Consider the following 27,586-nt stretch of genomic DNA (forward strand, 5'->3'; position numbering starts at 1 on the left):
TCATCTGGTGGGAGTTCCGTGACCGTCAGGCCGTAAGGATGGGCAGTGGGTTCGGTTCTCCGTGCCACGCCGTCCACCAGGACCGAGGGCTGGGCCGGGCCAAGGACTGACCCCAGGGTGGAGGAGGCCCCGGGCGGGCATGCAGTAAGGAGGGAGGGGACAGGTGTGGTCCCGCCGCCAAAGGATTTGCACAAGAGGACCGAGGTTCCCTTCGGCCCCTTCCACCCGCTGTCTGAAGATCTTGGCCCAGCCAGAGTCTGTGAATTTATTGAAACCCGTCATCTGTAGAATGGGCCAGTACCCACCCGCATCGCTAGGCTGACTCTTCTCAATAAGGAGGTTGTGCAGGTCAGGAGGTTGTGTGGGTCAGGGAGGGAGGTCACGCGGGTCGGACAGTGGCTCTGGGAGGTCAGAGCAGGGGTTGGGTGGGTCAGGGAGGAGGTCGTGTGAGTCACACACAGCGGCGGTGAGCATCGCAACCTCAGTCCCAGGAGCAGCGGGGTTTGAACCGACAGGAAATGAAAGCCTGCTTCCAGAGACATGAAATGCGGGCCTCCTGCTGGCGATGGGGTGAGCGAGATTAGAATATTATTCTCCGTAGAGATATGACTCTTTTAATTTCGCTGAAGTACCCAGCTTTAGACAGGAAATCAATTGTCTATTGTCATCAGTCAAGGAGAGGAAATAAGGGCCCGTCCACAGGCCGCGGTCTTGGACATGATTGATTGGAAACAGAGGTTGACTCCTTGATGAAAGGTGCCGGACGGTGGCCCTGGAGCCGGGCTGGGCTGAGCTGGGCCACGGTCGGCGGAGACGCTGGGCAACTCGGGGACAGCTGAGGGCACGTGGCCTCTGCCAGGCCAGTCAGCCACTCCAGGCACCGAACACCGGGGCGGGCAGAGCTCCCGTCCCCGCCTGACCTGGGCCGACAGCCTCGGGTCGTGAAGTCAGAAAGCTGCGTCTAGGTGCCTTCCCGCGGGATCAGGGAGACGCCCGCCCAGGGCGCAGCGGCAGCCGGTGCCCTTGCTGGATGCCCTCGCTGGAGTGTCTGACGGACGCGGGCACACACAGACCCAGGCCTGGCGTCCTCCGGGAGCCCATGGCGCCCACTTCTCCGGGGCTCCCGCGGGGACAGAGTGCACACATGAACACGCATGGCTCAGAACAACTGGATTGGACTGTGTCCTCGCTTTCAGTTTCCTCTTCAGGAAGGCGAACGGCCTCCTCCGCAGGATTGGTCTTTGGTTTGCTGGCGCTGCTGGCTGGACAGGAAGCGGGTCCCGGGGAGGAGCGGCCACCTGGCTCCTCTCCTAAGTTCAGACCGTCTGCTCCTGTAAATAAATGGACCCCTGGAGACCATCCCACCACCACACAGCGCCGTGTCCCTGAGATTACTCCCCATCAACCTCACAGAGCCGGAGGAACCTGGACGGAGCTGCTGTCAGGGGGGTGTGCGGGGCACTCTCAGGGGGCACTGGCCGCACGCCCGGAGCTGAGGTCACCAGGCCCCCCTGCCCCTGACGGTCACTTCCACCCGCACGGCCAGCAGCGGCCAAGGAGGCTGGCTGGTCGGAGGCAGCGCCGGGCAGAGGAGACCAAGGCGATGTGTTGGAGCGCAGCAGGCATCTGTCCACCCAGGCCACAGCCTGACCAAGTCTTCCAGAACCTGGACCTTCCTCCCACCCCCCGAAAGGCAGCTCACAGCAACTTCCGGACATGGTGGCTGCATTGCTGAGCCAAAAATGAGGGCCCTGCTCTGAGGGGTTACCCTCCAGCAGGTGGTCAGGGGTTTAAATGCAGACGTGACTGTAGGAGACGGAGCTGGCCATGCGGAGAACAGGTGGAGCCACACCCCTGAGGACACAGGGACAGCAAGGACCCAGGGCAGGCGAGCGTCGGGGGGCCTGGGGGCTGGACCAGGCCAGGGGGTCTGCAGCGGGTGGGAGCCAGGGGCAGGGCCTGGGCGCAGGGCGGCCTCGGGCCAGGCGGAAAGAGCAACCAGCACATTAAAGGCTTTAAGCACAAGAATGACATGATCTGATTTATATTTTCTAAAGATCACTCTGTTAGTTGACATTTGAAATGATATTTGAGATGTGTCTGGAGAGTGCAGGTAGAACGGAGACAGATGAAGAGGGATGTGCCCTGGGTACATGGGGAGCAGCGACACAGCCGGGGGCCGGAGACCCACACCAGAGACAGACGGGGGCCCTGGGGTGGGGGGAGCTGGGAGGACGGGGGCCCTGGAGTGGGGGTGGGGGGAGCTGGGAGGACGGGGGCCCTGGGGGGGGGGGGGAGCTGGGAGGACGGGGTGGGGGTGGGGGGAGCTGGGAGGACGGGGGTGGGGGGTGGGGGGAGCTGGGAGGATGGGGTGGGGCCCTGGGGTGAGGCTGGGCCCATGGGGGCTCAGAACACGGGATGGGTCCCATGTGACCCTTTAAGGAGAGATCAGTGGCAGTGATACTCCGGAGCCAGCAGCTTCCTTACATCATTAGACACCATTAAAGAATCAATAGCTGGACTAGAGGGGAAGCTTTGCACAAGGGTCAGTTCCAGCTGCAGGGTCTGTGACCTCAGAGCATGCGCTCACAGGCGGGTCTCCTCACAGACACGCCGCCCGACTAGAGAAGGTGGTGAAAAACTCGTTAACTCAGAAACCTTGAGGGCAAGCCCTCCTTGCCTCTCTGCCCTGCCTTTTTACATTTTTCTGGTTTCTACAATGTAGGACATTCCACCTTAGAAAATCAGCACATCCCCTGGGGACAGAGCAGGCCCACAGCCCTGGGCAGCACTGGACCCTGAGAAGGGGCGCCTGAGGCCATGTCTGCCTTTCAGGGTCGCCAGACACTCCACCGGCAGGGTCCAGACACAGGCCAGGCTGGAGCCGAGGAGCCCTGGGATTCCTTAAAATGGTAAAATGGAAAATGGAAAAAATACAGACCTGCCTCTTTGAGTCCTGTCCTGTCCAAGCACAGTACAAGCTTCATGCACACACATGCATATCCCCCACATATACACGCACGCACACGTGTGTACACACATGTGCGAGCATGTGCACACACGCACGTGTGCATATACACATGCACTCACATACATGTGCGTGTGCGTGTGTATACACACATGTGCATGTGTGTGCATGCGTGTAGGCACCTGTAGTGCGCGTGCATGTGCACGCACCCACGCCTAAACACGTGTGTACGTGCTCACGTGCTTGCACACGTGTACATGCATGTGGACACGTGTAAACACATGCGCACCTAACTGACGGCTGGAATGACTCATCTCCAGAGAGGTGTCGGCCACCGGGCCCCACAATACCCGCCTCATTTGGAGAAAAAAACAAAACCCACGATCCCCAGCTGTGACACGAGGGCTTCTGGCAGCTGGCGGGCGTCTGGCGGGCCTCGGCCAGTGGTCTGTGCGAGACGTCAGGGCTGGAGGCCGGCCCTGCCTCGCTGAGCACTGCTGGCGGGCATCTGTCTTTCTCACTAAGCTGAGGCTGGGAGACCCTCACAGTCAGACTCGCTTCTCAGCAGACACGGGCTTTTAACCCGCTTTCCTTCCACACGCAGGGGCTCCACAGTTCAGCAACCACGTAACAGGGGCCCCGTGGGCACCTCAAAGCACCTTCCTACCCCAGCAGCAGCGTCTGCTTGCCCGCCCTGGGATGCTGGCCCCTCAGCCTGGGCTCCGGGATCAGGGAGACCCGTGATTCTAGCTTCGGCCCCGCCAACCCACCTTCCACGAGGCACATCCGACACAAGCGGGACACCGTCTGCTCCCTCCCCACTGCCGCCCCAGACCTAGGAGTTCCCTGAGTGGGAGGCACCCCCACCCCCGAGTGTTCACCATCTTCTCTGGAGCTGGGAGCTCAGGCCGTGGACATCTGGAGGGTCCAGGACGCCCGCGTCCACCCTTGGGCGTGGCTAGAGGGAAAGCACCACTGCGGAAAACTGGATGTTCTTCAAAACGCGGAAACAGAACTGCCAAGTGAGCCAGCACCTCGCTCCTGAGCGCAGCCCAGTGAGCTCAGGGCGGGGCTCACACATGTACACTGAGCTCACGGCAGCATTCCTGCAACAGCCCAAGGTGGAGGCAAGCCCGTGTCTACAAATAAACGGACGAACACAATGTGGTCCATCCACACAGTGGAATACTACTCACGCTTAAAAAGGAAGGAAATTCTGACACATGCTACAACATGGATAAGCCTTAAAGACATGCTACTCAGAGGAACAAGCCAGTCACAAATAGACAGGCGCATGTGGCTTCACTTACATGAGGTCCCTAGTAAAGAGCAGGTGGTGCTGGTGGTGAAGATCCTGGCTGCCAGTGCAGGCGACAGAAGAGACGCTGGTTCAGCCCCTGAGTTGGGACGATCCCCTGGAGGAGGACACAGCAACCCACTCCAGCATTCCTGCCTGGAGAACCCCATGGACAGAGGAGCCTGGCAGGCTGCAGTCCACTGGTCACAGAGTCGGACACGATTGCAGACTCTCAAGAGTCTTCTCCAACAGCAAAGTTCAAAAGCATCAATTCTTCAGTGCTCAGCCTTCTTTAGGGTCCAACTCTCACATGCGTACATGACTACTGGAAAAGCCATAGCTTTGGCTAGATGGACCTTTGTCAGCAAAGTGATGTCTCTGCTTTTTAATATGCTGTCTAGGGTTGCCATAGCTTTTCTTCCAAGGAGCAAATGTCTTTTAATTTCATAGCTGAAGTCACCATCCACTGTGATTTTGGAGCCCAAGAAAATAAAATCTGTCACAGTTTCCACTTTTCCCTATCTATTTGCCATGAAGTGATGGGGCAGGTTGCCACGGTTTTCATGTTTTGAAGGCTGAGTTTTAAGCCAGGGCTGATGTTGCCGGGGAGTGAACATAAACAACCTGATCTTACTTCTCAGGAAGCCAGCAGTCCTGAAATTACACTGGGGTTGGCTGTACACCCCTGCAGACATACGAACCCTCACTGAGTTGTACGCTAGGAGCAGGTGAGCTTTCCAGTGACAGCAAGCCAGGGCCTCCCTCCCCCGTCACGCCCCTTCTGTCAGGTGAGGATCAGCGCTACAGCAGGAAAGAAAGGAAACCTTAGTCGTGAAGCCCACTCCCTTCAGAGGAGCGCGAGGGGATCGTCAGAGGATGCTGAGCCTGCGGGACCCTCAGGCTCCTACGGCTCTTCCTCACTGCCAATTTTCCTTCTTCCTTTTCGGCTGTCACACGAAATGCATCTTTTATGAGAAAAGAGACAGGAGTCACAGCCGAAATCACAGCATTGGTTGAAAGGAGGGAGGTGGCAGATCCGCCCGTGGAGACTCCAGGGGGCGTGGGACCAGCAGATGGCTTCAGCCCTCTTCATCTCCATGTGACTTTCCCTGGCAAGGTCAGCACTGCGGGTATAGACACGACTTTCCCGGATGGGTCAGCACTGCGGGGTGTAGACGCACGGCCCCTCTGGGATCGGAGATGCTGTGAGCCGCATCACGGCGGCAGAAGCAGGCTGATCGTTACAGCGAGAGCAGCAAGAAAGATGGCGCCTTCCTGAGCATTTATCACACGTCAGGGATGGTGTTGAGGGCGTACTGGTGACTTAATTTCATTTACATCTCAAAACAGCCTGTGCTGTACTCATCACAACCCCATCGGACAGACGGGGAAACAAGGTAATTAATTGTGCACTCAAGGTGGTTAGTCTGCGTAGGGACTCAGTCGTTCGAGTCGTGCCTGACTCTTCGTGACCTCATGGACTGTAGCCCACCAGGCTCCTCCGTCCACGGGATTCTCCAGGCAAGAACACTGGAGTGGGTTGCCACGTCCTTCTCCAGGGGATCTTCCCAACCCAGGGACTGAACCCGCAACTATTACATCCCTTGCGTTGGCAGGTGGATTCTTTACCACTGAGCCACCTGGGAAGCCCTGATTAGGCTGCATTCAAGTTCAGATCCGATGCTCAGAGCCTGGCTTCCTGGGAGACAGCAGGCCCCAGTGCTCAGGACGAGCTGCTGAGAGGCTGTCAAGGGACTTCAGCCTCACAAGGGGGAGGAGAGAGCTGAATTCCTAGGAGAGAGGGCGTGGAAGGCGCAGGGACCAGCACAAAACACGGCCTGGGGAGCCGGCAGGCAGACGGTAGGACGCTCTTCAGATAAGAATGAACTAGCTTCTTAAAGAGAAATGAGACTGAAACTGCAGGAAGCCCTAAGCGAGAATTTCCTAACCAATTTGCTATTGGTGCAAGAACTCCGAGCTTCTGTTCAGTCTGACCTTCAAAACTGTCCTCCCCAATAAGGAGTACTAAGAACTCCCGAGCCCCCGTCCCCCAACCCTCCCTGGGTCTGCAGGGAGGACAAAGCGGCCTGCGTCCCAGGAGCTCAAGGTTCTCCTGCAGCCTCTCAGCGCCTCTAGCAGCAGCTGATGGCCTCCAAACCCACTCACTGGCAAACCCACCCTCAGCCTCTCGAGGACCAGGCCTCCTTATTCAAGCTCTGCAGGGCGTCAGCAGGAATGAAACCCCATGGAGAGGGTCCTGTCTCCGCCCTGGGACACAGCCTTCCTGCTGAGAAAATGCCCAGGGGGCAAGGCCTCCTCGCTGCGGAGCCAGGCAGGGCGCTCACTGCCTGCTCCACGCCTGGCTCCTGGCTCGGTCAGTGATGGCCTGTTTCCCCCTCTGAGCCCTGGAGGCCCTCGCTTACCTTCCGGTCTGGGGCAGAGGCGGCCAGGTGGGAGACCCCCGAGATCTCCTCCAGGGCCCGCGTGCTAAGCTTGCCTCTCCCCTCCGAGTCTGAATCTATCCTCCACGAACGGTCGCCAGTCGGAAGCCCACCTCCCCTCCTACCCCGGATGCCTGGAGTTCAGACACGGCCCCTGGGTGTGTGTCCAACTCCTTCCTCCTCCAGGACAGGTCAGGATGGCTCAGCCGCCACCCTACCCCCGTCTGCCTGTCGTCCTCCGTGAGTTAATGCACAAGGCTTATCTCTTAAAAACCTCTGCACAACCTAGCGCTTCCCTACACAACCAACCATCACTCGCAACACGCGGGTCAGCGATTTCAGCCGGGATCCCTGGACAGGTGTCTGCAGCAGGCTTAGCGGGCCAGAGGCTTCCTTCCGGCTTCCTCCCACCCACGGGGTCTTGCCAGGGTTGTCCCTGGAGCACATCTGTTCTCTGGCGGAGTGTCTCTCTCTGTCCACGTGGTGTCCTTCTCCAGGGGGACAGGGTGGGGCCAGGATTCCAGAGGAAGAGTGGGATTGCTAGGCAACCCCCCCCCCCCCCGTGACAAGGCTGGGCTGGCAAGGGGTGGCGCCAGCACACCCAGCCGTCCGAGCACCCGAGGCTGGCCGTGGGCAGAAGACGTGGCCCCACCCAGGAGGGGAGGCTAGCCCGGTGGTTGGGAAAGGGCCCCAGGCCACACAAGCTGGCCGGCCTCTGCGTGGCCTTTGAGTGTCCCCACAGTCCTCACCTCCTTGGACACTCGCCTGGAGCCAAGACAGGCCCCCTATCGACACCTGAGCCTGGGGGGGTGGGCGCTCCTGGGACTGGATCTGGGGCAGGGCACGCTGCGCTCCCAGCTCTGCACGCACCGCTAGTGTGACCTGGAGCAGGTCAGTCACGCCCTCGGTGACCCGGCGGTAGACGGTCTGCGCGCGCACCGCTCCAGGGCCGTCGGGAAAGCCGCGGATGGCAGGTCCTCAGGCAGGAGCCAGTGACAGCCGCGCTGTCCCAGTGCAGATGTGACGGCGTCCCTCCGGTTTCACTGCCTGGCCCCAGGGAACCGGGACTCAGCAGTCCTATCCCAGTCGCGTGGCAGGACGGGGGTGGGGGCGGGAGCTCTCCCGGGATGGCGGCCTGGACCGAGTCAGGCCCACGTGTGACCCAGCGAGGCCAGGGTCCAACCTCCCTGCCTGTCCAGGGGGGTGGGAGCAGCATCGGCCCCTCAGGGCTGGCCTGCAGACGGGACAGGCGCACGGGGCTGAGCTCAGGGGGCCCCGACGGACACATGGACACCTCTGACCCCAGCGCGGGCAGCAGCAAGGGCAAAAGTGCTTCTCCTGCCTTCCTGCTCCCACCTCCCCTCCCCCCCCAGACCCGAGCCTCATCACTTACTGACCGCACGTTGCTTTACGCTGTTTTCCATCAGCCGGGTGAGCCCTCGGTGAAATGAACCAGCATAAATAAATGAAGACACTCGATAAACCTCAGCGTGCAGGACCTCGCATCAATCATGGCCCCGTCCCTCCCACAACCCCTGGCCCCTGACCCCTGCCCTCGGAGAAAGTCGCGGTCAGCACTGTCCCCACCACTCATGGACCCGGCTGCCCGACCTCGCGGTTCCAGCTGGGAAACGTCAGCGGCCCTGGTGATTTACTCCCCACGGCGGCTGGGGGGCTGCAGATGGTGGGCAAGGACAGGCATCCTCCTCCAAGCAGTGAGGAAGGCTCAGGGAGGCAGCCCACCCCATCCCAGTGAGCTGTCCTGGCCACCTGTCCCCGCCAGACACACTGCAATAAGCCCGGGAGCCTGGGCCCTGGAAGTGCCCGTCACCAGGCTGGGGGTGGTGCCCGGCCTCGTCCAGGGGAAGGGCTCCCTGTCTCGCTGCACACAGGCCCCGAGAGCCTAGCTGCAGGTCTGTGCACCCCTGGCGCTCAGCGGGAGGCCCGGCCCTCAGGTGGACAGACGGTGGACAGGTAGCTGGTGGGCATTTTAAGGCAGCTGGAAAAGCAGGCCCATTTTTGTTTTCCCAGAGAAGTCATCACAAACCACGGGCTGATCCTCCAGTGTTCCTCCCCCAGCAGTGGCCCTGCAGGTCTCACCAAGGCAGAAACTCGTCCCGAGAGAAGTCGGGGCTTCGGGGATCTACCGCAGGCCAAGACCAGGACAGCAGGGAGACTGCTGCCCAGATCCTGCCTCGACCCCTGTATATGATACAGACGTGATGGTCGGAGCTCACGCAGCTGCTGTGAGGAGCAGAGAAGAGAACCGTGAGCAGCTCCTTGAAGAGAACTTCAAGGCTGCTCCACAGACCACCAGTCCATGGGGTCGCAAAGAGTCGGACACGACTGAACGACTGAACGGAACTGAGACGAGGGCGCCGCGTGTCTGCGATGCTCTGGGTGCCTCACGCTGTCTGCCAGCATCCACCTCAGGGTCTGGCCTGAGCCCTGCAGGCACTGGAGCCACCGGTGGGGGTGAGGGGGGCCAAGGTCTGTGTCCGAGCCGGCGCGTCCTCCAGGGAGGAGGAGAGGGTGGGCTTGGAACCAGCATGAATGCTGGGCTTCTGCTGGGGCCACAGGCTCACAAGGAGGTCAAGCGAGAGCCGGAGGGGCCCTGTTGGAGGGACTGAGGGTCCCTCCCCACAGCAGGGACACGAGGACAGGCAGTCTGCAGACCACGCCAGGACCCCAGGCCGAGACGGCAGCTTTGGCAGGAGCCTCGCCCACCACGCCGGCCCCACGACAGCCTGGCCTCTGACACCCTGATCTCTCGGGAGCCCCTTTCTGCCTCTTACGTTTTTAACAGCCGAATTCGTGCTCTTCGGTTCCATGAGAACAGCAGCCAAGCAACCTTCAAATGCCCCCTCCGTGCACTTCTCTGAGCTCGGAGAGGCCACGGGCTGATGGCTGGAGGGGAGAGAAAGGTTTTATTAAATATGCATCTGCACCCAGCTGCGATTTTCCACTCCACTGCAGTGATGCAGCCAGGCGCCCTGCAGACGCCCTGGTTTCCTCCACCCAAAGCACCAGGACTCAGCGACTTTCTCAGCACCCAGGGCCCCTCGTGGCTCCCTGACGGGTGTACCCCCTCCCTGCCCGCAGAGGCGAGCACCGTGTCTGGGAGTCCTGCCTGACCCTCCCGCCTCGGGTCTGCTCCCCTGGGGACGCCAGCTTGGGTGCCTCCCCGTCTCTGGAGACTTTCCCATGTTCAGTCCTGGAGTCCTGGGAGGGGCCACGGCCTCCTGCTCCCCACCCCCAGGCCCCCCCGTCCTGGTGGCAGTGACCCCCAGCACACGGGCCCCAGGGGTCAGGGCCTCTGTCCACTGACGTGACCTTCACCTGCTCAGGCAGGTTGCTAGGCCAGCCACACACCTCCAACCCTTGTGAAAGACCCACAGGGTGCTCAAGTGATGACCTCTCACCCATGTCACCCCACGGTCGGGGGGGCGGGGGGTGGATTCAGCTGATGGGAAAGGATGCACAGGACCAGACCAGGCAGCAGGACGGGACCCCACAGCCAGGAGGAGAGGAGCAGGATGGGGTGGGGGGAGCACCAGGAGGGGAGGAGGAGGAGGGGATGGGGGTGGGGGGGGAGCACCAGGAGGGGAGGAGCTGCTGCTCACACAGCCCTGGGATGTGTGTGGTGAAATGCCTGTCTCAGGGGGGAGCAGTGTGCCGGGGGCCTGGGCCCCTCCCGGCAGCGGGCTGGGGGCACATGCTGCCTCCCCCAGAAAATGCCCACCTTGATGCATACGGTCAACTACAACCAAAAATAATATGAATTTTCATAAAGCAGCAATCCGCATCTCGATGGATTATAAAAGCCTCCCCCACCCTCTCCTCCTGCTCGGCGGCGGGCACGGGATGCCCCTCGCCAGGGCTGAAGCGCCCACTCTGAGGCCTGAAGATGGAGCCAGGCAGACGCGAGTCCGGTGAGGACCGTCATCCCAGTTCACAGAGGGCGTCTCCTGCCATGTCTTCACCTCGGGCAAGGAGCAGGGTGCTCGCGGAGTCCCTCATAAAGGGCACCCACCCCACGAGGCTCGCCCCCCACACCGGGAGTCCGCCTCCAGCCGAGCAGGAGTCCCAGGGCCTGGTGGGGGGACGTGGCATCACGTCACTCACACGGACGGCACCTGCCCTCGGGGACCCGCCTGCCGGGACACCCAGAGGGAAGAAGTGTCCACCCCACCTGCTCCGCCCACAGGCCAGAATCTGTGGCCATGAGTCCTGACACCGTGCAGCGGGCGGCCTCCAGGTCAGACATCCTCCATCAGAAGAGAGGGTCCCAGGGGCAGACTGCAGTGGCGGTCCCTCCTTACCCGGCCAGTGGCCAAGGCCAGCCCTGGTTTCCACAGACGATTTCTGGTTCCTGCCAGTTAAGGGTCAGAAACCTGGAGACCTCTTTGAACTATAGACCAAGCACAGTGCTGGCCTTTTCATAAGTGCTCTCATGTTTCATGCTCCTCAGGAAAGAAGGAGCATCCTTGTTTAAAATGCACACAAAGGAAATTGATGCACTGAGTCTGGGGTTTGAGGACAAATGGTGTGACCGGGACTTGCACCTGCGTCTGCTTGGCTCCAAAGGCAGGACTCTTGGAAGTACATCTAAGCCGTCTCCAGACACCACACGAGCACCAGGTTACTATCTACAGCTGCCGCCCAATCAGCGGCAGGAGGCAAGGAGTCCCTCGTTGGGAAAATGCTGCTGGACGCGGTTAGGACACAGAGGTCCATGCTCCACACTCTGTTCCTACAGGACCTGAGTTCAAGCTGTTTTGGTCCAAAGCCTCATGAGGCCGGGTGACTGAACAAGCCTCCCACATGGATCCCAGTGTTTCCCTTCCCTGGGGAGTGGTAAACAGAGACCAGATCCCAGCGTGCCCAGAGCATCTCCAGGGGGACACGTCCACCGATGATCCCCAACTTCAGTGCAACTCAACAAAAGTAGCCCCGTGTCAGTCCCGGCAGTGGGAGCCTGGAGACGCTTTCAGTTCAGTTCAGTGGCTCAGTCATGTCCGACTCTTTGCGACCCCATGAACCGCAGCACGCCAGGCCTCCCTGTCCATCACCAACTCCCAACATCTACCCAAACCCGTGTCCATTGAGTCGGTGATGCCATCCAACCATCTCATCTTCTGTTGTCCCCTTCTTCTCCTGCCCCCAATCCCTCCCAGCATCAGGGTCTTTTCAAATGAGTCAGCTCTCCGCATGAGGTGACCAAAGTATTGGAGTTTCAGCTTCAGCATCAGTCCTTCCAATGAACACCCAGGACTGATCTCCTTCAGGATGGACTGGTTGGATCTCCTTGCAGTCCAAGAGACTCTCAAGAGTCTTCTCCAACACCACAGTTCAAAAGCATCAATTCTGCACTCAGCTTTCTTTATAGTCCAACTCTCACATCCATACCTGACCACTGGAAAAACCATAGCCTTGACTAGATGGACCTTTGTTGACAAAGTAATGTCTGTGCTTTTTAATATGCTGTCTAGGAAAGGTCAACTTTCCTTTCAAGGAGTAAGCGTCTTTTAATTTCATGGCTGCAATCACCATCTGCAGTGATTTTGGAGCCCCCAAAAATAAAGTCAGCCACTGTTTCCACTGTTTCCACTGTTTCCTCATCTATTTCCCATGAAGTGATGGGACTGGATGCCATGATCTTAGTTTTCTGAATGTTGAGCTTTAAGCCAACTTTTTGAATGACCTTAAATTTTAATGATTTTACGCAGACCCACCTGCATTTGTCTCACATCACACACACAGACGTACATCAGGACAGACCCATGCCTCCCGTCAGTAAAGGCTCACTGCACACCGTCTCACACCGTGTGGCTGGATGAGATTTCTGCAAGGTCTCACATATTTTGCCAAGTGCGTCCTGATTACTCTGATTCAGTGCAGAGGTTCACAGCCCTCACCAGACGGTTCGCTCAGCAAAGCCTCACGGGGTCCGCCCCCGTCCCCTGGGTGCTCTGGGTGCTGCAGACCAGGGTGGAGATGTCTCCCAGCTGGGGGGCAGGGGGCGGATACATAAAACCGCTCAGAAAGTGATGGACATCTAGGCTGCAGGTCACAGGGTGGGTTTATTCCTGGGGTCTCCACCAGTTCACATTCCCACCCACCGTGCAGGAGGGCTCCCTTTTCTCCACACCCTCTCCAGCACTTATTGTGTGGAGGTGTTTTTTGATGACAGCGATTCTGACCTGCGTGAGGTGCTACAGACGAGCCCAGAGGAGACCAGGGACGCGGGAAGGAGACCACGGGGCAGCGTCCGCGTCCATGTCCACGTGCAAGGCTACTGCAGGAGGCCTCTGATCACTTTCAGCACCTGGCTTTTTTAAGGAGCTTCCAAACACAATAAGCACCTCACTCATCAAATGGCGGGTGGCGCGGTCTTCCCCACCAGACCCGCCTGGCCTAATGAACCTGCATCTCACCAGCGGCAGGGACGGCCTGTGCGTGCTGGGCTTGCCCCAAGCAGATCCACATCTTGGGCTCCCGACGGCTGTGGGGGGCTCAATGCCCACGAAGGGTGGGACTCAAGGGCGAGGCGGTGATGGGGGTAGGGTGGGAATCAGCAGGCAGAGCTCCACGCTTTTTAATTATCCACAGATCCCAGTGGCAAAGGCTGTACTTATGTTCTGTCCAAGTTAAGGGATGATGAATAATTTTTCTCTGTGTACTTGGCAAATTGGTACTTGCTTCAAAATTATGAGAATAATAAGACCTTGTCTTATGAAGTCTTTGCTCTGAGGAGTTCAAAACATTCCAGAGATTGCTGCAGCTTATCTTGCCACACTGCTGTGCCAAAAAAAAAAAAACCCAAGACTAAAGGGTCAGACTCATGTGCCCAATCAGCTGGGGCTAAACTGAGATGAGACGGAAAGCAATGCATCGGAAGGCTGCTGCTTTCCCCAGGGGTCCATGCAGGGAGGGGTTGCAATTGGCCAATAAGACGGTGTCTGTCAGGGTAGACATCCTGATGCATAGCAGACATCTGCAGGTCTCAGCCCGTGTCACACCCGCTGCCGCTCACGCCACAGGCTGATGAGGCCCCAGGGACCCACGGTTCCTCCGACGCGTGGCTGGACCAGACTGGCCACGGAGGCCTTGCTGACCCTCCATGTTCAGCCGGCAGTGAGGACCTCCCAGCGGCAGGGAGGACGAGGCCTGTGGGACGCGGAACAGGGCACTGCATGGGCCTGGGCCTCAGTCCCGAGGCCTCACGACGCAGGCGAGCCTCCGAACCCAGAGGGGCGCGTCCGCCGTCTCATCCCCCACATTTCTGCTACCAGACTCGTCCCCTTCTTCAGGAAGCACATCAGAGGGGGAGCAAACATGAAAAACACCTCGTGCCAACCCACACGGAACTTCACAGTCTCGCCAGAGAAGAAAACAGGGTCCACTCATCTCTAAAGAGAGCCTACTTACCCCCCAGATTCACTCCTTCCCTTCCCCCTTCTTCACAAAGACGGCGAGTTGCTTCTGGGGCCAGCTGAGAGGAAGCGGGTCCCCCCCCGAGCTGTCCGGCCCTGATCAGAGCTGGACTCCCGGATGGGACCCAGACGGCCATGCAGGGCCCCGAGAAACAGGGCTGCCTGCAAAGAGGGGGCGAGAAGGGAGCAGCCGGCCCAGGACGCGGCTGCGCCTCCTCCCCCAGCTTTGCCCCATGAGCCCGGCTCAGAACCTCAGGGAGCCGGGAGGACGTGGGAGGGGCTCCAAGAGGCAGAGGGTCAGACACCCGGGGGTCCCTTTCCCCTTCTGTCTCCTGAGCCTGCCCCATGGGGGCTCCACCCACGAAGCTAGTCTCAGCCACGGGGGGAAGCGCCTAAAATGCCCAGGAAAAAAACCCGCCTCTCTCTGGGGATCTGGAACATTGGCCCCTGTGTCCCAAAGGATTTGGGGGCGGGGGGGGAACCTTGCTTATTTTTCTTTTTTTTTCCTCTTGCAATTTGCCCTGAAAACCACCCAGTCCTGTGCAACTTAGGAAGGAGAGGGCTGGATCTAAGACTCAGCAGAACAAGAACTTTCCAGCCAAAGAACTGGGGCTCAGGGGCCACTGGGGATCCCTGCAGGGAGCGGGCCCAAAGAAGCACTGACTCTGTGGGGGGCTGACCTGTAGCTGTGCGGGCAGCGGACGTGCCCGGGGAAGCGCACCGAGGCTTTGAAAGCAGCCAAGGGAAGGCCCGATGCTGAAGCTGAAACTCCAATACTTTGGCCACCTGATGGAAAGAAGTGACTCACTGGAAAAGACCCTGATGCTGGGAAAGACTGAAGGCGGGAGAAGGGGAAGACAGAGGATGAGGTAATTGGATGGCATCACCGTATCAAAGGACGTGGGTTTGGGTGGACTCCGGGAGTTGGTGATGGACAGGGAGGCCTGGTGTGCTGTGGTTCATGGGGTCGCAAAGAGTCGGACACAACTGAGTGACTGAACTGAAGGCCCTGGTGAGAGCAGAGGTCTCACTCTGGAACGTTTTCACGTTTTTTTCTCAAAAGGCAGCACCCTTCACCCCATCACCCGTTACCCCCACCTTGCCCAGCAGCCAGAGGAAGGTGAAGGTCACTCGTGGGAGCCGTCCCCCATTGGATGGCATCGGGTGTGAAAGGCTGAGCGGCCCTCCCTGACAGACCCCTGGGACCCCCCAGTGCGTCCCGAAGGTCCCCACCCCACCAGAGCTTGGGTTGCAAGGACGCTCGCAAGGGCCCAAGGGCGTGGGGTCAACGGCACCTCCCTGCCTCATCCCCCGGGCCTGATCCCAACTTGGAATTTCTGGTCTTTGGGTCGTTCCAAGGCAGTAAGTCAGAATCCTCTTTCTTTCATAACAAGAAGAAACAGTTTACACACAGCAGGCAGGAGACGTAAATGAGAGTTGTCTGTCTCCCCCGTGGATGGGGAGAGGAGGAGAGAGGTGCAGACTTGTGCATGGAACGGTTCATGCTGGATCCACCGGAGTCAGACCCGGGGGCCGGGGAGGGAGCTGGTCCACTGGGGCCCCGTGAGAGTGCTAAATCAGCGGCCTTGCAGAGTCCTGACTTCAGTAAACCAGCAGGTGGAAGTGTGTAGCAATGACATCTGAGTGAGACTGATTCACATGCGTCTTCCATCTTGGCCACAATAGCCAACATCAGTGATCAACGTGACAAAGTGGGGGTGGGGAGAAGACCTTCTTTCTTGAGTAGAGGTCAGGCTTCCATCATCAGCTCCTCCTCCAGGTTGGGCAGGGAGTCTTCTTGTCCTGCATGGTCAAGCTAGATCCACACATACTGTTTTTCATGTGTCCTGGGCCCTTCCCTGGTAGCTCAGACAGTAAAGCCTCCACCTGCAATGCAGGAGACCTGGGTCGGGAAGATCCCCTGGAGGAGGGCCTGGCAACCCACTCCAGTGTTCTTGCCTGGAGAATCCCAGGACAGAGGAGCCTGGTGGGCTACAGTCTATGGGGTTGCAGAGTCGACTGAGCGACTACCACCCCCAGGGATCATGAACTTGCTGAGCCCACTGCGCAAGATGTGGGGCTCACGCCACCCGTGTCATTGTCTGGGGACACGTCTCAGGCGTCCCATATTCTTGGGCTTCTCTTGTGGCTCAGCTGGTAAAGAACCCGCCTGCACTGCAGGAGACCTGGGTTCGACCCCTGAGTTGGGAAGATCCCCTGGGGAAGGGAACAGCCACCCACCCCAGTATTCTGCCTGGAGAATTCCATGGGCCCTACAGTCCACGGGGCCAAAAAGACTCGACTGAGCGACTCACTTCACTCAGGCCTCCGCGGCACGGTTTATGGTTCTGTTGGTGAGCAAGCCTGTGTGGTTTTGTGGGTGAGCGAACCTGCTTTCTTGAGGGATCACCTACTTACAGGGGTCTCCGTATCTTTCTATTTACAGTCACCCGGTGGGATTCACTATTTCATCACCTTTTTGTCCCTTCACTCTGTCCCTGCCATTTAGATGCCAGTGTGTGCAACTACGAAGAGCCAATCAGAGCTGACCCGTCACAGGAGAAGCTGGGGGAGACGCCCTGGTTGCTTCCACCAGGAAATGAACTCTACTCGCGCCGGGGTCGGGCGGCGGGGACGGGGGCGGCATAACACACACACTTCAGAGGGATCCAATCGGGGGAGTCTGCCGGATGCACAAGGTAAGACGCTGTGGGGGCCGTGTGTGCCCTTACAGAGAGCAGAGCAGCGGCTCGGCCTGGGAAACACGGCCCGTCAGGAAGGGGCTGTCCTCAGGAGCCAGGGTCCCGGGCACGGTCTCTGAGCACAGCGGGGGCGAGGGTCCCAGCGACCGCGCCCTCATGGGGACCGCCTGTAAGAAGCTGCCGCCTGCTGAGGTTCTGCACCGGGCCAGGCGCTGTCCTTCCCACATGTTACACCATGAACCCCGAGGACACGGCTGTGCCCGTGGGTACCACTGTCCCCACAGGAAGATGGGGAGACAGAGGCACGCAGGAGGTGGCGACCTGCCGGCAAGAAGCTCAGGCCAGAGTCCAGCTCCACGAGGTCCCCCGCACATGCAGAGCCTGTTGGAACCTCCGGTGACCCCACGGGCGGGCCGAGCGAATCCTCCCCTCTCGTGGGTGAAGACGCATGTGCGCAGTGAAGATGCCGACAGTGACTCCTCAGTCCTCATCCAGCTCCTCCTCCCCTGGAGTGGGTCCCGGGGGCACTCCTGCTCAGAGGGGGCCCCGGGGTCAGGGGACATTTCCAACGCACGAGGCGGGGAGATTGAAGGTGAGGATTTCACGAAACTCAGATGGCTGCGGGTGGACCCTCTGCTCTTCGGAGGCTGGTCTGCCACTGGCTGGGGACATGGTCTGGAGGAGGAGGGACTCCAAGAATGTGAGGCCGGGGGGTTTCTGGGGCTCCAGGATGCTGCCCTGGAGCCTTAAGCCCCAGTCACACATCCACCCACCCATCCTGGGCCTCCAGCAGCACGGGGGATGAGGCCCAGTCCTCTAGGGGGCATGCAACGGCCAGGCTCCCATCCAGGTCTCGGCAGGACGACTGTCTGAAGGCGCCTGGGATGGATTCCAGCCTGCACGGCGATGCATCACGTCTTGATCTACCACCGTGCCTGCCCTCTTGGATTATTAAGCGCTTTCAGTCCCTCCACATAATAGGTCGACCCCAACGCACTGAAGTTTAAATAAAGCCATAACTCACCTTAACCTGTCTCCCATTTAATCACACCCAACATCTTGAATATTTCAAAAGGAGCACACATTAGCAGTTTTTAGACAAGGATGTGTGAAGGTCACGCGGATTTATCCCTGCAGCAGGATGATGGATGCGGCCCAACTGTCGTGAAGACAGAGTGCCCGCGGTGTGTGCGCCTGACGGGCTGTGTCCCCAGGGAGTCTGCGCGGCCCCCGCAAGCTGGGGTCCGCACCGGCTGCAGGGGTGCAAACGTCTGTGGGGTCCTGTTCCCATCAGCGTTTTGTGAGGCAGTTACTCGTATCTCAATCACCCAGGCACGGGCGCGCCAAGCGGCAGCCCTGGAACCTCCCGGAGGAGGCAGGCAGGCCAGCAGCCACAGGAGGGCAGGGCCCAGGGACCCCCGCTGCGCCTAACAGCACCCCATGGGGACCATCGCCGCTCGGGCATGGGGTCCCTGGGCTCAGACTCAGTGTCCTAACGTGGGTGCCCCAACCGACACCCTCCGTTGCTTTGAATGAACATACTAAACTGTGAGCTCTTCAGAGCCAGGACACAGTTTTATCTGCTTTATGTCCCTAGTATTTCCACATCTCCAGGGCCCAAGCCCCACATACGTCTGCTCCAGTGCTGTGCTCAGAGGCTCAGTCGTGCCCGACTCTTTGCAGCCCCATGGGCTGCAGCCCGCCAGGCTCCTCTGTCCATGGGATTCTCCAGGCAAGAACACTGCAGTGGGTTGCCATTTCCTTCTCCAGGGGATCTTCCGGACCAGGGGTCAAACCTGCATCTCCTACATTGGGAGGCCGATTCTTTACCCACTGACCACCTGGGAAGTCCATGTTTGCTTAAGGGAAGACCTCAATGCTACTTTGTCACAACCCCGTGTGACCCATCCTCTGGCACTCTGCCCTGAACACCTGCAAGACATCAAGCTAACTGTTGTCATTCCACTGTTTAACAGTATTCCCTTAAAATTTTTTAGTTTTAAGATGCAGATTGTTTTTGGTGTGAAGTCTGTTCACTGCGTACGACACTCACTCGAGGTTTATGGGCCCAGCTCCATGTTGTTATTATTGCTGCTGCTGTTCATGAGCAAGTGAGTGAAGTCTGACTCCTTGCGACCCCATGAACTATACAGTCCATGGAATTCTCCAGGCCAGAATACTGGACTGGGGAGCTTTTCCCTTCTCCAGGGGATCTTGCCATCCCAGGGATCGAACCAGGGTCTCCCACATTGCAGGCGGATTCTTTACCAGCTGAGCCGCAAGGGAAGCCCAAGAATATTGGAGTGGGTAGCCTAGCCCTTCTCCAGTGGATCTTCTTGACCCAGCAACTGAACTGAGGTCTCCTGCATTGCAGGCAGATTCTTTACCAGCTGAGCCACAAGTGTTGTTCAGTCACTAAGTCATGTCCAACTCTTTGCAACCCCATGGCCTGCAGCAGGCCAGACCTCTCTGTCCCTCACTATCTCTCAGAGTTTGCCCAAACTCCCAGAGTTTGCCTAGCACTGTGCTAGGTACAGATGATTTGAGGATAAGCATAAAATATCCCCATTAAGAAAAAAGAAAACTCTCACATAACCAACTTTTCAGCTTTAGGAACTAGAGAAAAGAACTAAAGCTCAGAGTTAGCAGGGGGAAGAAAATAACAAAGGTTAAGAAATAAATAAAACAGAAGCCCGAAAGATGATAAAGAAGATCCACACAACTAAGCCATTTCTCTGAAAAATTCAACAAACCTGGTAAACCTTTAGCCTAATTCCCCAAGAAAAAAAGAGAGGATGAAAATTTAAACAAACAGAAGTGAAAGAGGAGGTGTAATGACTGATACCACAAAAATACAAAGGATAAGAGATCACTATTGACAATTGAGTGCCAACAAATGGGGCAACCAGAAGGCATGGGAACATTCCTAGAAACACGCAACCTACCAAGAAGTGGAAAATCAACACAGACCGACCGTGAGAAGAATTGAACCAGTCACCAAAACCCTCCCAGTCATTACATCTGGAGTAAGTTTACTGAACACCTGGACCTGTGTTCATCAAACAATCTAAGCTGTGCCTTCAGGACGAGGGCCTTCTCTTTCTACAAACGAGGAAACCATGGCCTGGGACACGGAGATGCCTCCGAGTGCCCATCAGCAAAGGGGCTGTGAGCCTGACCCAGGCCCTCCGGCTGCAAACCCACGTTCCCCATCTCTGCTTGAAACGATGCTGTGAGGTGGGCATGAGAGGCGCAGGGTCAGCAGGGCCGTCAGGCCCCCTCCTGGGTGTGAACGGCCCTGGGGTCAGCACAGAGCCTGCCCTGACCCAGGCAGGCGGCACAGCGGTCCGGGTGGCATCAGGGACCCGCCCGCAGCAGCACTGCCATTCTCTGCCCTCGGGGGCGCCGCGGAGCCCTGCAGCTGTCTCCATCTGTCGGATCAAAACAGAACACAGTGAACGACCCCCGGGGCCGGTGGCAGAGCTGGTCCCCTATATAAACATGAGTATCTGTGCCCAGGCCCGCTCCAGGACGGTCTTACAGGACTGCGTGCCTCCCAGGGAGAATGCGACATCCCCGGTCACAGTCAGAGCTGAAGGCCGCCCCACAGCCTGGAGAGACGTCAGGGGCCAGCTGGCCGTGCCCTCAGCCGCACCTGGGGGCAGGAAAGGGAGTGTCCGCCACAAGCCAAGTTGTCTCCCCCGCCCCACCGGTCGCGGGTTCCCGGCCCTGAGCAGCTCTTCTTGGGGCACCCAGCACCCCCCGCCACAACCACCACGCAAGCACCATTGAGAAGGCACCAAATGACAAGGGAAAGGCATTTCTGACATAACCGTTTTCCACACGCTTATTAAGCATAAGACACAACAGGGCGTGAATTATTGTGCAGAACTCCTGCCTCGAAGCAATTTTAGACACAGAAGTTGGAGGATTCATCATTATCATATATGCAGTCCTATTTTTCTTTTTGCACGCTTATAAAAAAAAAATCCTGTCTAAATCTCCTAAACCCATCATGGCTATATCAGAAAGTAGATGGGCCATCAGCTTCGATAGCTGAAAATGAGGCAGCTGCTGGGCGGGAACAGCACGCACGAGCTCCTCTCTCCGGGTCTGGATTCTGTTACTGGAGAGGATGATAAATATCCTGTTTCTTATCGTGCTTAAAAAACAAGGCTGGAGAAGGAAGCCACTGTACATGGCCCTGCAGGTGGGGTACCAGGGGGCAGGGCCGCCAGGCGGACATGGTCCAAGGGTCCGGCGTGGCCTCCACGGTGCATACAGGCTTCACGTCCCTGCACCTGCTCATGACCCCGCGGAGCCCTTCCCCGGGCCCGGCACCAGCCCCCTGGCCCTAGGGGACTCCCTCACACCCCAAGGGCCCGTCACATCCCACCATGTGCAGGGAGCTCCGCCAAGACCCAGGGCTCAGCGCCTGCCAAGCACCCTGGCCTCCTGTCGGCTCTGACATCTAGCTGGTCAGAGGCGATAGAGCTGGAAGGCAGGGAAAGCACAGATCCACACAGCTGACCCGCTGCACACCCTCCAGCTCTGGGGGAGGGCGGGCCTCAGGCAGTCACTCACTTCCCTGCAGCCGCGGGCCCAGGGCTCACCCACGCCACACCGGCCCCTCCAGGCCAGGCCGATGAGCGGTTCTCCCTTTAGCCTGAGCGGCTCGTGGCCTGTGGTGACAGAACACAGGCTGACGTCCCCTGCCTTGGCCCCTCTGAACTGCTGCTCACAGCCCGCCCCTAGGGCAAGCGCCTCCCACACGAGACAGTCAGAGCCGCAGACGAGGACACTTCCTGGTGCACCTGAGCCAGGAGAGTCGTGGCAACGAGGGGCTTCCTAGGACGTGCGTGGGACTCGGGTCACTCCGGCCCATCTCTCTAATGTTGGGTGCGTACACAGCACCCCCGCTTCCCCTAACTGAGGAGGCTAGTGACAAAGGACAGCAGTGGTCCCTGCTGACCCCGTGAAGACACCTGAGAGCCAGAGCAGGATTCTGGGGCCCAGGAGGCCCCCCCACCCATGGCCCTCTCCCCCACAGGCCGGTCCTGGGAGGGCAGCAGCGGCTCCAGGCTGGCAGAGGGCAGGGGCAGCTCTCAGCCCCAGCCAGGGGCTCATTAGCTGAGCAAAGAACACAGCTATGCTGGCGAAGTCCAAGTCACCCTACACGGCCCAGCACGTGGATCCCAGGTCAAAGCGGCCAGGGCTCCGCCCCCGGAACACACACACACCCCCGCCGCTGAAGCCCCTCTGGATGCCCCCACCTCGGGTGGGAAAGCCCGGCCCTGTTCAGATGAAGCCACAGATGCCCCCGACCCCCTCCTGCCCGACGTCCCTCCAGGCTTGATAACCTGGGGAGACTTTACGGGGGTGTCCCAAGATCAGACCTGTTGCCCCTGGAGATGTGCAAGGCCAAAGGACGGCAACCACGCTGGCCAGCAGGGCTCTGTAATCTGACACCCTCTGACCGGTCTCTGGCCTGGGTCTGCTCCACCGGGACTGGGCTTCCTTGTGGGGGTCTTCCCTATCCCAGCCCTGCACTCAGGGGTGATGAGGGTCTCAGGAGACAGAAGGGTCACCTGGCTCGCTGGGGCACCGCCAGTGGGCAGAGCAAAGGGACCAGTGAGCTCCGATGTTGCCAACACTGACGCCTGGTGAAAGCAACTCAGTTTACAGCCACACGCCGGCCGGGTGCTGAGAACCTGCCGTCCTCCTGGAACCTTCCGGGCTCTGACATCCCGATCACGGGAGCTGGCCCTCCTCCTGCTGACCCTGGGGTGGGAGTCGGGGGAAGGGGGTCACGCTGAGCCCTGGACACACCGGCTCAGGAAGGAACATATTGAGTGAAGCCAGACCCAGGGAACACGTTCTGTTCTCATGTGAAACCTGGAAAATCGTCATTTCATCATCTTCCCAACTGGATACCTAAGTGTAGGAGCCCCAGCCAAGCCGAGAAAGCCTGGCGCCGCCCTGCTGGCGGTATGAGAACGTCTCCTCTTGCCCACCCTGGGCCCAGGCAGCCTGCCTGCGGGCCAGGAAGTCTGGCTTTTATTTCTGTCTAGGGGAGTCCGGCCGGAGGAGTGCAGAATCACCAGAGATGCCCACACAGAACACGGCCGGGGGCAGGCGGGGAGGGGGACTCAGAAGTCCTGTCCTGTCCTGCCTCTACCCGTGGCTCAGCAACCGTTCACCAGACACTCATCTCCCTGCTTCCTCCCCGTGAAACCCTCCCCTCCCAACGCTCAGGAGCCTCCTGCCCAGCCCATCCTGGGTCCTGCTTTGCTCACGGGTACTCTGCACCTATGTAATTAAATCTGGTTTTCTCCTGTCATCTGTCTCGGGTTAATTCTTACATCAGACAGAATAAACTAGAAAGGGGACAGAGAAGATTTTACCTTTCCCAACACATATGGTCTCTGATCTTTTGCAATTTTAAACTATTTTAAAATGGACTGACCTGCATGTGTTCCTATTAAGATGACCGTTAATGGTCATACACACTTAGGGTCCTAAGTGCGCTACAGGATAAATTGATTTACTCCCGCATAGAGCTGTGACGGCATCCAGCTCTCATGGGAGGTAACCGAGGCACCCCCAGGGAAACGCCGTGGCTGGCACTGGGCTGAGCCTGCGCCCCAGAACCCTGTGGGGGGGGGGGGGGCATCACTGTCTCTGCCCGGCCCTGCGGAAGGGGCACATCTCCTGCAGTCCTGTTGGACCCAGCACGCGGGCAAAGGGCTGTCTGAGGAACCTCTGCACACGACTCGGGCAGGAAGACGCGAGGCTGGCCGAGGGGCTGGAGTCCTAGGAGGCGCCTCAGAGGAGAGGTGACAGCCGGACTCGGTCTCAGAGGACGGCCGGGGACAGCAGGGGAGGCGGACCTGAGAGACACCGGTGGGGGGGCAGCTGCCGTGACTGGGTGACGGCGACGCTGGAAAGCCCGGGTCACCGCGTGTCCGAGTCAGGACTGCTGGACGTGGGGGGTGCCCCTCCTGGGTGCAGTGGGTCTGGGTGTTGCCCTGCTGTGGCCGTGTGGACGGTCCGAGGCAGGGCTCAAGTCCACCTCGGGCTGGAGCCGCCAGGGAGCAAGCTTCAGTTTTTGAGTTTTGAGGACCGAGGGTCTGTAGCCCACCTCCCCTCTGCGTTGACTCTGGGGTCCTACGTGGCCCGCGGACCGGAGGGGCCCTCTGCTGAGAAGAGCCGGAAGGCCGGCCCGGGCCTCATCCCAGCACCAATCCAGCAGAGTCTATACGGGTTCAGTGTGAGCCAGGTGCCGCGCTGGTCCTCCAGTGTCCAGTCAGGGGAGAGCGCGCAGGGCCAGCCTCTCTGAGGTGAACGCGCCCGCCCCACGGAGGCGGACCGGGCTCGGGGCTTCAGGGCGCTCGGGGGAGGGGGGTTCACCGACAACCTGGGACTTAGCGGGAAGGCGTCCGGGTGACCGAGGCAGGCCGTGACCGCGCGGTGACAAGGGGGCCGTCAGCCTCACAGCGCAGGACCCCGGGGCACGTGGCGCCCAGGGACGGGGCCTCGGCCGGCGGAGACCCCGGACACCTGCAGCGTCAGCGGCCCCGCGGAGGCGGGAAGACGGGGCGGAGCCCCAGGGAGGACTCCACAGCCGCCCCCGCTGCTTTTATTCCATTTAATCTCGCGAGAAGACGGCGTCGACGTCAAGGAAACAAATCACAGGGAAACGCCCAGCGCCTCTCAGCGGGAGGAGGGAGCGCGCCCCACTCGGTCTGGGCAGCTGTGTCAGTCTCCGGGGCAGAGACGGAGGGGCGCAGAGGTCGGCGGGCAGAGGCCCTGCCACTGTTCACGGCGCCCGCGTCCGACGGGGCTCTGCCTGGACAGCCGGGGCCCCGAGGCAGCCCGGCGCTCACAGCAGGATGTGGTACTTCAGCGCTCGGGGCACGCGGTTGATGACGAGCCGCCCGTCATAGCTGAGGGAGGCGAAGAGCCAGGGGTCGGCTGAGGACCAGTCCACGGCGTACACGCTGTCCTCGTGCTCCTCGTAGGTGGCGATGACGCTGTCCTGCGGGGGCTCCTGGCTCCTGCAAGGCACCGACACACGTGAGAGGCGGGCGCCCTGCCCCCAGCCGCCGAGGGGCAGGGCGAGGGGGGCGGACATCTGCTGCCCGACACCTCCTCCGGGGGGCAGAGCCCAGGGCCACCCCAGAGGGGTCTCAGGGCCGTGGGGGGCTGTGTACTGCCTGATGCCTCCGAGCCCAGGGCCACCCCCAGAAGGGTTTCAGGGCCTTGGGGGGCCATCTACTGCCCAACACCTCCTGGGGGCAGGAGCCCAGGGCCACCCCAGAGGGCCTACGAGCCACGGTGGGGTGCCATCCACTGCCCGACACCTCCTCCATTCGCCCTGGAGCAGGACGTGTCTGTGCTCAGGGGACAGTGGCTGAGCGGAGAATGGCTAATGGTCTGGTGGCATCTGACAGAGGGACCTGGGGACCAAACAGCACAGTCCGGGGGTGGGTGGAGGCAGCCCCAGCCTAGACCAGGTGCGGGGCTGGCCGGAGCCAGTGCAAAGGGCCAGCAGGTCCTGCCTGGGGTTGTGACTTCCCCATCAACCCCCACAACCAGGACTCCCGCGTCCCTTCCCTGGGAAGCTGGCCGGAAGGCAGACACACGCAGACGCACGCAGACCCCCGGGAGCCTGCGGAGCTGCGCCGCCTGCAAGCAGGCAGAGACCACAGGCCTGCAGCGCACCAACAGATTCTCCACCAGAGGGCCTCGGGGCACTGCCCCCATCTCGCCAGCGCTCCTTGCCCACAGGGCTCTCAGCACGCAGGACCCTTCTCGGGAGACCCTACCCCACCTGCCCCCTGATCTGGGGCTACCAGACCCTTCTCAGGAGACCCCGCCCCGCCTGCCCCCTGGTCCGAGGCTACCAGACCCTTTTCGGGAGACCCTGCCCAGCATGCCCCTCCTCCTGGGCTCTGGAGACCCTTTTTGGGAGACCCTGCCCCACGTGCCCCCTGGTCTTGGGCTCAGGATCCCACTCATCCCCTGGCCCTGTCCTCCCAGGAAGCCAGCCTGCGGTGGTCAGCGGGCAGCCTGGTACAAACCCTTCATATAAGTCCTCAGGGGGATCCCGTTTCCCGATTCACTAAGACGTGTGGACCAATCCCAGGAGCAGGCTGGCAGGAAACCATGGGGCACCTCACCATGATGCCATCTCCGGGCACGCCTGCCAGCCACACGCCTGCCTCCACTTCTGGTGAGCCTGTCTGAAGCTGCCACGTGCAGGTGGGACCCCTGGCTGTGTCCGCTGTACAGACAGGACACAGACCCCGGCCTGCCGAGAACAGGGAGGACAGCAGAGAAGGCCCAAGCCCTGCACGGGGCGGGTCGCTGGGCTGAAGCCAGCGCAGCTGCACCTGCATGCCGTTTCCCGGCGTCTGAACAGAAGGACGGCAGCATCAAGGAAGGCGATCGACAGGTCGCTACCAAGTCAGCATCTCACACGGGGGTCTTTCCCTGTAACTCAGTTGGTAAAGAATCTACCTGCAATGCAGGAGACCTGGGTTCATCCCTGGGTTGGGAAGATCCCCTGGAGAAAGGAAAGGCTACCTACTACAGTGTTCTGGCCTGAAAAATTCCATGGACTGTATATCCATGGGGTCCCAAAGAGTCAGACACGACTGAGGGGCTTTCAGTTTCACTTGTGAGGTCGGGGGCAGCGGAAGAAGTCAGACAACGAAAGACAGTGAGGATGCTCAGGACAGAAAGACAAGCCCTCTTGTGCTCCGGGGCTCAGGCTGCCTGACTCCAGAGCCCCCACCCCGGATCCGACTCCAGGGAGGCCTGAATCAGGCTCCCTCACACCAGAAAGCAGCCACCGCACATGAAGACACGTCCTCCCCAGAGACAAGGGGCGTCTCCTTCAACACCCAGGCTGCTAACGCAGGGCTCCGGCCCTCCTGGGTGCCGCCGCCCTGTGTGAGCCCCAAAGCCCAGGGCCCTATGAGTCTCGGAGCCTGGGCCCCAGGGTGAAGAGAGGGCCCCTGAGGAGACGCAAGTAGGGCTGGAAGGTTCAGGGAAAAGACGCTACCACAGCATGGTGCGGCTGTCAGGACAAGCCTCATGTGGAGGTCCCAGCACTGCCTCGGGCTCTCGGGGGAAGCGGCGTGGGGGACGGACCAGGTCTGGGCCTGTGGTCCTGCCCTGCTACCTGCCAGTGGGACAGACGGGCCACAGCCTGGCCCAGGACAGCACAGCGAGGAGGGACACCCACCGCAGTCTCCCCCACAGGGTGTCCCGAGGGCCAGCGGGGGTCACGGCTCACTCCCGAAGGTACAGACCAGCCGCAGTCCTGACAACCTTACCCGTGAAGCTCAGTAAGAACGTGGACAGACACATGTCTCAGAGGCCACACCAGACGGTATTGCTGACCCGCCAGACTCCATCACCCACGACCTCGCACCTCCCCGTGTGGACGCATCCGACACTAGCCACAGGGACCCGGAGACACTCCCGCACGCCAGGGCCGCCTGTCGCAAGCACGTACTTCTCCTCCAGACGGCGCTCCTCCTGGTCACTCAGATCATCGTCGTCCACCAGGTGGCCGAAGGGCTCGGAGGAGATGGACACCATGTTGGAAAGGATGACCCTACTGTCGCTGCTGCCCGTGAGGACCAGCTGGTCGTGCGAGTGGTTGTAGCGGACGTTCCACACCCTGGGGGGGGTTGGGGGGACAGGGCGCTGGTACCACCGGCCCCCCAGAC

At 60.0% G+C, this 27,586-nt stretch overlaps 1 protein-coding gene and 1 long non-coding RNA gene across 4 annotated transcripts in view; both read right to left on the reverse strand.

The window, feature by feature from the left end:
- Nucleotides 1–598: 598 nt before the first annotated feature.
- On the reverse strand, nt 599–16,780 carry LOC139032383 (uncharacterized). The gene is made up of 2 exons (XR_011484905.1): nt 4,279–16,780; nt 599–1,331 (listed from the first exon to the last, which is right to left on the reverse strand). It is a non-coding gene; the product is annotated as an uncharacterized lncRNA (long non-coding RNA).
- Nucleotides 16,781–24,478: 7,698 nt separating this feature from the next.
- Nucleotides 24,479–27,586, reverse strand: part of EIPR1 (EARP complex and GARP complex interacting protein 1) — a 64,360-nt gene continuing 61,252 nt past the window's right edge. For all 3 annotated transcript variants that reach the window (XM_070459162.1, XM_070459164.1, XM_070459163.1), the window contains 2 exons: nt 27,370–27,537; nt 24,479–24,901 (listed from right to left, as the gene is read on the reverse strand). In XM_070459162.1, the coding sequence (XP_070315263.1) occupies nt 24,727–24,901; nt 27,370–27,537 (343 nt within the window). In that variant the 3' untranslated portion in view covers nt 24,479–24,726. The remainder of the gene's footprint in view (nt 24,902–27,369; nt 27,538–27,586) is intronic.

The sequence above is a fragment of the Odocoileus virginianus genome, chromosome 31 (genome assembly GCF_023699985.2).
Source record: "Odocoileus virginianus isolate 20LAN1187 ecotype Illinois chromosome 31, Ovbor_1.2, whole genome shotgun sequence".
In the NCBI taxonomy this organism is placed as follows: domain Eukaryota; kingdom Metazoa; phylum Chordata; class Mammalia; order Artiodactyla; family Cervidae; genus Odocoileus; species Odocoileus virginianus.